This window comes from Miniopterus natalensis, chromosome 19 (assembly GCF_054644295.1).
Source record: "Miniopterus natalensis isolate mMinNat1 chromosome 19, mMinNat1.hap1, whole genome shotgun sequence".
NCBI classification, from domain to species: Eukaryota; Metazoa; Chordata; class Mammalia; order Chiroptera; family Miniopteridae; genus Miniopterus; species Miniopterus natalensis.
The window spans coordinates 22,420,969-22,433,107 of record NC_142099.1 but is presented as its reverse complement, the minus strand read 5'-3'; the positions used below and the strand labels follow the sequence as shown (position 1 = coordinate 22,433,107).

Below are 12,139 nucleotides of genomic sequence, written 5' to 3'. Positions count from 1 at the left end.
CAAAACTTTCTCCTATCTGGGAAAGTTTTATACTTTAGAAAAAAATTTATGGAATGGGACCAGCTAAGTCAACCCTGACTGTCTCTGAGATAAAAGATTAAGCAGGTTGATGGGTCTCAAGTCCAATCTTGTATGAACAAAGTGAGCACCGGGAAGTATAGGTGTCATCTTCTAAGGGAAATATTCTGCAACATAAAAAACAAAGATCAGCACGGACCTCTTCCCCAATAATGTAATTTAAAAGCAAAACGAGAAAGATCTTTAATGTAATTATTCTAATTATGCCAACAAAGTATATAAAGACATCACAGGTAACACATTTATTTTATTAAAATATTCCTGTCAAAATGTCAACCAATTTAACATATTCTAAAGAAGTGTTCCTTTGGTTAAAACTATTATTAGCCTTTATTTTCCACCTCAGTTACTCATCAAATAATAAAATGTATCATAACTTCGTGAAGTACTCTGGGAAACCATGAAATTCTCCATAGAAAAAGGAAATCATTTTTACGAAAACTAAGAGCATGTCACTATGAACAAAATACAGCAGTTTTCTGAGGTATGAAAATAGAGCCATTATTTTTCATGAATTTTCATACTGCAGAGGAATATGTAGTTCTGTGAAAGGCCTGATTCACAATTAAAATCATGTCACAATTTTTCTCTTTTTTCACTTTTTACTGTTAGTTGCTTCAAAACTGACCTGAGGGTCTGGCAGCATGAATCCATCAGTAAGTTTATAATAGACTATTGTGGAATCGGACTCCACTATGGCCAAAGTAAAAGACATCGGCAAATCTGGATCACCTTGCAATTTTCGAGACGCCTTCAAGATCTCTCTTATTCTGAAAAGAAAGTCACAGCGCATTTAGGATAGTCACTCATTAATAAGATCAAGTACTGTAAAATCTTGGGCAAGAGGTAGGCAATAACATTATAACTATAATGTTGACTCAGGAAAAGTCTGAAAGCTCACATATAAACATTTAAAGTTGGCTTCTTACACAGAAGACAACAATCCTGCAGGGAAAGGCTATCCACCCACTGACTCTCAAGCCTCCTCTTTTGCATTCACCCGTCTCTCCCGATCATCACACCTGAGTAAAACTGTATTTGGGAACCTATAGAGTGGGACACCAATAGCGAGTGTTTAGTGCATCCATGTTCACTTTCCAATTTTCCAAGTCTGTATATTAGAGTGAAATAATTTGGTATTGAGGTTTTTTAAAATAAACTATAATAAATATTTCCCTCATTGTGTTCGTAATTCTACTTTTAAATGGTTATATAATGTTTTACTGACTTATAATTTGCCCAATCATTTCCTTATTGCTATAAAGTTCTCTCAGGGTTTGAGGGGTGAAGGTGCTAATGAAAATAAGCTGTGAAGATCATCTTTCTGAAGGTAGTTGTTTCTTTTAAAATATTTGTTGGGTCGTTCTAAGTATCAGAATTATTAGGTCTGAATATAGATATTTTTATGGTTTTCAATATGTATTCCGATACTTCATAAAAGCTAAGAGAAAAGTATATAGAGAAATAAACTTTGGGGATAAAATTATGTATCAAGAAATCAGTTATAAATTATTTCAGTTTGCTGGCTGTGGAAAATAATCTATCAAATCTGATATCTAGGTCTTCAAAGCACTATTACCTTTTGTTTACTACCAACTGAAAATCCTTATTACCTACTCAAAAAGGCCTGTGTTCAACAATTCAATAAATGTAACCTCCAGAGGAGCTTTCTTTAAAAGGCAAATAAAAAATGATCAGTTTTTCTTTCATTAAGCTAACCAAGTCTCCAGAGACAGGAAAAAGATTTACTAGCATGTTAACATGCTTCAGCTGAACACATAAATAACTAGACACTATACTGTCTTTAGCAAAAGTGTAATTTGTCCCCTTAAGTTCCAATTCCGATCCCTAAGTAAAAATTCTCATTGTCATTCTTCCCCCATCCTATTAGTTACTGAACCTATAAAAAAATCTAAAAAAAAAAAAAAAGTCTCTGCTTTCAAATATTCTTACTACAATAATTATAATACTTTTTAAAAAATCTGTAGTAAAGGCTGGAGATTTTAAAGTGATTTAAAACAGCAATAAACTTCTGGAAAAGCTGAAGTTCTAACTGGTTTGTCAGAACATTAGTCACAAAAAGCTGCTTACCTGTTACCTATCCTTTAAGTTTACAAAGGCATGAAGTGAGATGAGAGAGTTTCTAAGTTTGTTTCCTCATGTTCAAACCTTGTCTAAAATGACCCTGAACGAGTTAAAACAGCAATACAGTAACACCTCAGTTGTTAAGCATAACTGTTAGGCAACCCTCGTCAGATAGATAAAATTCTACCTGGCAGAATCTTAATTCCTTTTTAAGTCAACAAAGCAAACCATCATCTTCTCTCTTTTTGTTTTTTCTTTTTTGTTTGTTTTTGTTTATTTTTATTTTAATTTACAGAAGCATGGAACAGACTGACAAATCTCAGAGGGAAGGTGGCGGTGGGTGCGTGGGGAGAGATTAACCAAAGAATTGATATGCATATATGCATAACCCATGGACACAGACAATAGTGTAGAGGAGGCCTGGGGTGGGGAGTGGGTGGAGGGGGTCAATGGGGAAAAAAGGGGACATCTGTAATATTTTCATCATCTTCTCTTAAGTCTTTCCTGTCACCTTCCCCAACCTCTAGGCAAAGTTACGTGTCTTACCCTACAGAGGCACCCTGAGCAGCCCTACCTACTGTAATCACTACCTCAGTGTTTGTGCCCCACTGGGTAGTACTCAATTTGAGGAATCAAAGCTTTTCTAGAAATGGTGCTGTAACATGAAGACAATATACCTCTATGTCTATGCACAGCGCTTTTGTAAAGATCAGTGAGGTGGCAGACATGAAAATGCTTTGCAAACTGTCAAATAGTCATTAAGTACAAGTATTACTATATAGTACCTATACCAGTTTGCTACCTTACAAATTGAGACATCATGTTTTTACCCACCCCCTCCCCTTAAAAAATAATTTCTACCTATGTTAAATTGCATGAAAATCAGTTAGATTCCTGTTCATATCAGGGATTTCCTTTAGAGGTACTCAGATGAAGCAAACACAGAAATTAACCAGCAACCTCAATACTCAGCACTGATGGAAAATGACAGTCTGAAGACACTGCAGTACACACGAGTTAAAAATAAGTTTCTTTAAACATCCCTAACCGGCAGAGTATGACAAGGACAGGACACAGATGGAAGGGAAAAAACCAATTAAGAAAACTTTTACATATCTTCCATTTCTCCAGATATGATACTTAAGTTACAATGCATGTGTGTATGTGTGTGTTTCCTAAGGTAAATTGTGGGGAAATTCTAGCCCATATACTGAAATTTAGGATAGAAATTTCCGTCTCATTCATATTTGTTTCCAGAGTTCTTTGATATAAACAGCAAAACATTTTCTGACTTACTCAGAACACCCACGTGGGAAACCCTAACATCTGAAAATTAGCTCAGAGTTCTAAAGCCTGGTTTGTCTTCAGAGCTGAGGGAAATCACTGTTAAAAATGAAGTCGAAGCTGTTTATCCTGCTTGGTGGTGGGGAGGAGGGTGGAATTACAGTTTGAAATCACAATTTAAAAGCCACAGAACAAAGTTTCCTCATATGCACATTTTTTAAAGCTCAGTTCTTTAGAAAAATATTATAGAGATGTTTCATCACACAAATCTAAAATAATAATTTGGATAATAAAATTGTTTATAGTTCATATTTGATATAAATCTACATATGAAAAACATATCATATGTAATAAGAATAATTTCATATTTTTGAGTTCACTATCTCTCAAGGGAAAATCCCACCAGAAGAAAGCTAAATCAGTAATAATCATCGTTGTTGATCAACAGTAACAGAATTTGATGTTTGCAACAGGTTTTTCTTTCCCATAACTGTTCAGAGAGGAGCTCAGCATACTGTAAACAGAGTGATTCCAAAGTTTAATAAAGCTAACTTGAAAACACGCCAGAGGCAAACAGACAGGTAACACCATTTGGCTGCTGCCCTTCTTCTAAGCTAAGTAATTGCCTTCCCTAAATCTTAGCTTCATTTCTCTGTAGGAATCCTCCAACAGAGACTAAGTGATCTCTGGATATTTATACAGAGGACAAGAAAGTTGAAGGCAACATTACTTTTAATTTCAAATGTTGTTGAGCCAAGGGCACATACCTCAGTTGCAGGCTCGACCCCCGGCCCCAGTTGGGAGGCAATCAATCCATGTCTTTCTCTCTCATCGGTGTTTCTCTTTCTCTCTCTCTCTCTTTCTCCCCCCCCTTCCATTCTCTCTGAAAAGCAATGGAAAAAAGAATATCCTCAGGTGAGAATTAAACTAACAAACAAACGTTGTTGAAACAGAATGCATCATGGGTTAAAACTATGAACTTCAACCCACAGGAAGCAGTATCTCCTCCTGCCCTCTTCAATGGGACCATATGCTGTAGCCTCGTCAATTAAAGACATTAACTCTTTGATCTGCCTCATTATGATATTTTAAAGCAACACTCCATAATCCAACTCTGAAACACAATGCAAATTTAAATTGGTGCCCAGGGTGCCCAAGAAGCCGTATTCATGCACAGGCTCAATCCTGAAGGAAAGTCCAAGGACAACAGACGGCCTCCTTGGGAACATGCCAAGGACTTCCTAGTAAAAAAGCAAGGTGGCTGAAATCCCAAGGGGGGGCATTATTGAACAATTAAGAGCCTGTTGACTATCCAACCCAGTGGGAAGCCATTCTACTAATATAAACTGCAGGCTTTCTTTTTTTCCTTTTTTTTTTGGTGGATGGTAAGAGAAAATATGCTATGTTGGTTAAAAGCTGCCAGAATTGGGGGTTTCACCAGCAACAGATTTTCAACAGAGGTAACATGAGGTCACGCATCAGATATGCAGGAAAGTCAAATGAGAGAAATAATTTTACTACTTATTAAACTTTAGGCCTCAAATAAAATAATGGTCATTAAGTACATTTGTAATAAAGAACATACTTTTGAAGAGTAGAGATATTTTTCAATTACAGGGAAATAATTAATAGAGTATCCTTCAAAAATATTATAGCATTTCAGGATTAAATTTCATAATTAAGAACATCTTTTAAAAGGTTATAAATATAGTTAATAATACTGTACTGCATATTTGAAAGTTGCTAACAGAGAGGTATTAAAAGTTTTTATCACAAGAAAAAACATTTTTTGTAATTATGTAATGTGATGGTGTTAACTAGACTTACTGTGCTGATCATTTTGCAATGGATACAAATATCGAATCACTATGCTTATGCCTGCAACTAATATGTTGTATGTTAATTATACTTAAGTTTTAAAAAAATAAAAATTTTTAAAAAATGTTCTAAAGAAGGAACTCACTTCAAGACACTAAGGAAAAAGAAGGGATTAAAGGTAGGGGGTGGATAGGATGACAAAGTTTCACTAAAAGGTAAGGAGGCATTGCGATTGTTCTCTATCCTCAGATATATGCTACAGTTACAGTGTAGTGTGGGAAATAGTGATAAAATCTCGAAAGCAAAAGGATTTTGCAGACATTCTAATTTTTTAGAAATTCTTGGAAGGCTGCTTGAGCATATCCTATGTTTTTTAAGATTTTATTTAACACCCAGCCAGCGTGGCTCAGCAGTTGAGCATGTACCTAGGATCCAGGAGATCGAGGTTCGATTCCCAGTCAGGGCACATGCCTGGGTTGTGGGCTCAATCCCCAGCAGGGGGCATGCAGGAAGCAGCCAATCAATGACTCTTTCACCATTGATGTTTCTCTCTCTCTCTCCCTCTCCTTTCCTCTCTCTGAAATCAATAAAAATATATAAAAAACAAAACAAAAACAATTTTTTAAAAGATTTTATTTAGCAAATCTCCACTGCAGGAACTTAGTAGTCTAAGAGAGCTCACTCACTTATTCAACAAACACTGATTTAATACCAAGTACCAGGAACCAGGCTATGTACTAGAGAAAGAGCAATGAGCAGAACAAAATTCCTGCTTTCATAGAGCTTATTTTCTAAAAGGGAAAGGAAGACAGTAAACAATAAAAGAAAACCAAATATATAATATATTAAGTAGAAATATATTAAGTGTTATAAAGGAGGACCACTTAGTAAGTTGCAATAATAGAGCCAATAGAGTCCTGATCAAACCAAGTGACAAAAGTTCTTAGACTTTTAGCCTTATGGCTGCTGAATTAGCAGATGACAATTTGGTATACGGCATATTGAAGCCTTTTTCTAAATTTCTAGAGTAATATTCAGATGAGAAGATGCTAAGAAACAGAACGTTTGGAAAAGTTTTCTCTCAGATAAAATGGCTGAGGGTACCCATTTATCACCAGAAATCAAAAGAAATGACACTACTTTGTGGGGCTGGGGATGAAAGGGTCATTGGAGAGGCCCCACCCTTGCACAAGCTACCCGCTATTCTTTGCTGGCACCAGGATGAAAGAGCCCTTTATGATTCAGGCAGGTTTAACGGGGTAACTGATTCATTGGTATTACTAAGCAAAAAAAAAGAGATTTACAGATCATTTCAAAAAACAGTATCTTAACTGTCTGGATTTTATAATTTACAAAATACTTCACTCAGCTTTTTAAAAATTAACTTATAACATGTATAAATACAGATAAGCTTAAAATACAACAACTGCGGTTTTAGTTTTCAGCATCTCATATTTTACGGAAGGTTAACTAACACTGAAATCAGGAGACAACTTAGGTTCTACTAGGAAAAAAAAACACAAACCAGTAATAAAAAACAGAAATACTTTTCCCCCCCATAATTTGCCATAGGTCCTTAGGTAAGTTACTTAAGATATTTTCCCATTTATAACTATCCACAATACTAATATTAATTACATAAACCTGAAATTCTATTATCCTAACTTTGTTGTAATCTACTTCTCCCATTTAGGGAAACTCAACAAATATCAATGGCAAGGTGGTCCAGAAGAAGCTCATCAAGCTCTCTGGACATAAATGTGGCTTCATTTGCTACCTTAGCACTGAAAAAGGCCCCTGGCTTTCATTAGGATTCCTCTGGTTGTCTCATCTTCAAATTCATCAGATCTCTTTGACCTCTGTGAAATTAATAATATGATTTTATACCACTGCTGGGTCTGGGGAAACCAGAGCATTCACATCCTCTACATGCCAAACGTGCTACATGGATTCTTAGATTCACTTTAGCAAGAAACAATCTAGAGTACTTCCCATATGCATATACAATCCAAATATATAACTTAATACAGTATTTTAAAATGTGAGCTAAAAATTACTTTATATTAGCATTAAGTAGTATTTTTAGATGAGAGGAAAAGAAGATGTGCCCTGTCCTTCGAGAAACACAAACAGCTTCACACTCCATCAGCATAATTTTCCCACTAGATAATCAGATGTGCATACTTCACCAATTCTATCCTCCTCCTGGAGATCAGCAATGAGCATTCCATCAGCATTTTCGCACGGGGCGCATTGATGGGTACAGGCACCACAGCCTGTCACCATGCTCCTATCTCAGTACAGACAAGGCAGACCTGGTAATCCCACTCATTTTATTTCATGCCAACGTCTACCTAAAAGACCTTCTGAGACTTTGAAAATATGCCACAGTGTTTTAACTATCAATGTCTGTTATGTGTAAGTGCTTTACAGAATACCGGTCACAAACTACTTTTGCTGAGTGTGCATTCACCTACTGCCACTGTGATACAGATTCCCTCTGTAATGGAATCTATCTGCACTCTCGCCAAAGCTACGTAAATAAGATCGCAAGGTCCGAAGCCTGGGAAACTAAGTAGGAAATGGATACAAAAACTATGTAGGGGATCCTTGAAATTCAGACAGATATAACATGAAATGTTACCTAGAACTGTTACCTTTTAAGGAGTCCACAAATACATATACACCATAACATAAATAAGGGAAAGGATAAGCCATGCAAATACATATATGCCACTCTGCCTCTCAATAGTCAAGATAGCTACTGAAGTGGTTTTAAAGGATACAGTGAAATTATTTACTGTCATCACTGGGGAAATATTTTATGACTAAGTTGTAGTTAGCTATGTAAATGATGGAGTTTAATCCAGTTTTATAAACTTAGGACTTCAATAAAAAGAACAGCTATTATGCCTTATATGCTACATGCCCTGTATAACTAACATGAAACTGTACCTCTGGCAAAATGACAAGTCCTCTGACTCCCAGGCTTTGTATACCACCCAGATTCCCTAGTCATAAAAATGTTATCTAAAGTTTTTGAGGAATAAATAACATTTAAAAACCTCCACTATACTCAGACAGCTAAGCAGCACAGTCCAGGATAGCCATTTACAACTGGTGAGCTCAGACTGGTTGTGCAGCGTATAGAAAATAGTGTTTCTAACAATGAAGTATCTAAGTTGGCATGTTCTTTTTAATATAAAATTAATATAAATTAATATTCCCTGTAATATATCACCATTCTCATCCATTCACACTCTATAATGCTTTCTTCTTTTTTAAATTGAGATGTAATTGACATATAACACTGTGCAAGTTTAAGGTGTACAATGTGATGAACTAACCTGTTAAACAAAGACCAAAATCACCTGCCCACCTGTTATGGCTGAGAGAAGCATTGATGGATGTAGGCACCACAGTCTGTAACCCTTCTCCTTCTATCTCAGTACCTACAAGGCAGATGAGCTGGAGATCTGGTAATCCCACACAGTTTACTTCATGCCAACTTTTACCTGAAAGAGCATCATTAAATGGACAATAATGTTTATCAAAAATCAAAGATAAAAATTCTTAACTTCTACCTAATATTCAGCTGGACAAACATCACTTACAACGCTATCTTCTCTTTACATTTTTATCTATCTTCTTTTTTACTTATTTTGTTACCCAGAAATTCCCAATGTAAATGAATGAATAAATTACAAAACTGACACTATTAACAACAAATGCATAAATGATAGCTTATTATAATGTCAATAATGCTACATCCAAACCCAACTCCCCAACCCTCTACCACGGCCCCAATAATAAAGCAATATAAACAAAAACTTACTCTCCATGAGGTCCAGGTAAACCAAGAATGCTATATAAACTTGGGTAGCATCTCCTATATCTAATTCCATCATTTCTAAATACTGAAAATCAAAATGTAATTGTTAAACAGAGAAGGAAGAATCTCTTAATATTTTCTTTCACTCAACCAACAACTATTTATTAAATATATATAATGTATAAAACTCAATTCTAGGTATAATGGGAGTTACAAAGCAATGTAAGACCTGATCCCTGCCTTTAAAAAACTTGCAATTATTAGGATAAACACATTGTACACCTGCAACTATTAGGCAAATAATAATATATGACAGAAAGTGGTTAAAAACCAAGTGAGTGGAATTAAAAATAAATGGCACAGCAGGTCAGAGGAGCTATACTCAGGTGGCTTGGTTGGTGAATGTTTTATGGTAAAGGTGGGATACAAGTTGGGCCATGAAGGACATGTATGATTTGAATAGACTGAGAATGTAGAGCAACAGTGTAACTAATCACACAAAGGTGGGAATAAGCCATACATATTCAAGGACCCATAAAGAAACCTATCTGCCAGGAGTAGACATTTTTTAATAAGATTTTTGTCGAGGCATGTTAATGGGAGTCTCTATTCCCCTGGTCTCCTATTTGCATGTGGAGAAAGCCTGTTAGAATACCACTCCTGGCCTCTCTCTCCTTTTCACTCGAGTAGAGAGTTATTTAATTGCTAGATTTTAAAGAAAGGCCCAAGCAAGTGCTGCTGCTTTCAAACTTGCTGGTGAGCATTGAGGGAACATTCTTTGGGGGTCTACTCCTGCAGGGGAAGCCTGAGGTTGTCCAGCTATGGCAGTGAGGAGGTGGGCAAGCAGGGCTAACACAGAGGTTAGGGATTAGCAGACCTCCATGGGTTCATATTTGATGCCACATTCTCCTACTGGCTTCATCATAAGTGCACAGGTGCAGGAGAACAGGGGTGTTATTAGTTGTCCTCCTCAAATCTCAGATGTGCTTGAACATAGCACTGAAAAAGGAATTAGGGACCAGGTTGCAAGGCCTTGATGGCCAAGCTCAAAGTTTGAATTTTACCCATAAGGAAACACTGAGGATTTCTACACATGAGAATATAATGAAAGTGGTGTCTGAGGATGTTAAATCTGATACCATGTTACTAGATGGACCCAAGTAATTTTCAAATTGATTAACAAAAAGGCAGACGTGGAAAAATCAAACACTTAATATCTTTTCTTTCTTTTTTTAAAAATCAGTTTGATCTTTCAAGAGGAAAAAATCAAAAGGGAAGCTTTGATGGTCAGGGCCTATATAGCCATTAACTTCAAAACCAAAACAATATGCAGATATAAAAACTGACTGGCACCCCAAATCTAGATGAGGTTTTTAAAACTTGTTACTGATGTTTCGCTTCTTAAATACTTACATAGTGCTTACTATATGCCAAGTGCTTTACAAATAGTAACTGATTTAATCCTGTAATAACCCTATGAGATAAGTACTCTTATTATCCCCTTTTTACAGATGAGAAAACTGAAGCACAATGAGATTAAACAATTTGCCCCCAAATCACAAAGCTGGTGACAGAAGCAGAATTCAGATTCTGGCGGTGCTGGCTTTGAGTTCATGCTCCTAACCACTATGTTGCCTCTCCAGGTTATGGCTTTTTTCTTTTTAGGGCACTGAATAACATCTCCATGTTACAGTTTGTTTTTCTCACCTTGAGGGGGAATACTAACAGCAGGATAAAATTAGCAAGATAAAATGAGAAGGGGTTAACCCGTCAGACTTACATATCTTCAAAATTTTCCTTTTCTTCACTGTGTTTGGATGATTACCTATGAAATACTGCCCTTAAGCGGAAGACTGCAATTCTACCAAAGTTACTAGACCGGTCCCTGAGATTCCTACAAACCCCTCATTTCCATTCATTACTCATTCATGGCTTGTTATTGGCACAAGGCAGCAATGGGCCAAGCAGAGAAGCAAGTAAGGAACTATCCGTCGCTCCCTTCCCACTAACACTGAAAAATACACCCACAAGGTGAGTAGTTCTGCTTTGGGGAAGAACCTAGTCAAACTTTCCCAAAAAATTCGAAAAATTAGGACTCTGCACTGCGGCAAAAATCAAGACGCACACTCCGGACCCAAGACCTAGCGCCTAAACCTTCATCATTACAGACGCCCGGATCCTGTCCACGGCCCGCAAACCGTTCCGCGTGGTCAGGTGCGGATTCCACGAACCCATCCCCGGCGGAGCGGCTCCTGCTGGCCTCCGCCTCGGGAGGGGCCGGGCGTGTCCACACCGTCGGTTCAGGATGGGGGCGGGGGGGAGTGTCAGGGCAACTGTGCAACTCATTGGAACAAACGTCAACAACGCTGCCCGCGGCTGGCAGGGCGCGCGCGGGTCCCCCGCGGGAGGGTCGCGGGCGACCCCGGCGACCCGGCCCAGCAGGGGGAGGGGGAGGAGGGGAGCGCGGCCCGGGCTCGCGGCCTGGGCTGGGGGCCGGGACCGGCGCCCCGCTCCTTTCGCGCCTCCTGACCTTTGGGTGGGTGCCCATCCAGGCGTCCTCCGGGGCCCATGGGTGGGCGCCTGCGCCGCCTCCGCCGCCACCGCCGCCGCGAGCGCCGCCCGGGCCCAGACCGCTGCAGCCCGGGGTGGGCTCCGGCTCGGAGGCGCCGCGCTCTTCCATGCCCGGCAGTGCGGCGCGCACGCTGTGCACCGCGCCCGCGCCCGGCCGGAAGCCGGGACGCGCGCACGTGGGTTCCGCCTCCCCGCCGCTCGCGACCCCTGCAGGGGCCGCAAGAAGAGGGGGCGGGTGCAGGGAAGGGGGGGAGGAGGGGGAGGGCGGAAGAGGGAGGGGGAGGAGGAAGGGGAGGGGGGAGGGGCTCCCCCGGGAGCCAAGTTAGACCAGCCCCTCCTTCCAACCAAGGTGGCTGGAACCTGCGCGCCCGCGCTCGGGTTTTGCTCCGCGTTCATTCAAACCCGCGCAGATACCAGAGGGAAGAAGCTGCTTTACATCGGCGCTGTTGGCTGCTCCTGAGAAAGCAGGGA

General features: G+C 39.1%; 1 protein-coding gene across 2 annotated transcripts in view; it reads right to left on the bottom strand.

Moving 5' to 3' along the window:
• Positions 1-11,777, bottom strand: part of TSEN15 (tRNA splicing endonuclease subunit 15) — an 84,967-nt gene extending 73,190 nt beyond the window's left edge. The window contains exons 1-5 of one of the 2 annotated variants that reach the window (XM_087828182.1): positions 11,628-11,777; positions 9,101-9,182; positions 8,645-8,780; positions 707-848; positions 1-185 (exon numbers count right to left, since the gene is read on the bottom strand). The exon at positions 1-185 is cut by the window's left edge and continues 651 nt beyond it. In XM_087828182.1, coding sequence (XP_087684308.1) covers positions 165-185; positions 707-848; positions 8,645-8,780; positions 9,101-9,182; positions 11,628-11,777 — 531 coding nt within the window. In that variant the 3' untranslated portion in view covers positions 1-164. The remainder of the gene's footprint in view (positions 186-706; positions 849-8,644; positions 8,781-9,100; positions 9,183-11,627) is intronic. The other variant, XR_015716132.1, reaches the window with a different exon arrangement.
• Positions 11,778-12,139: the final 362 nt, after the last annotated feature.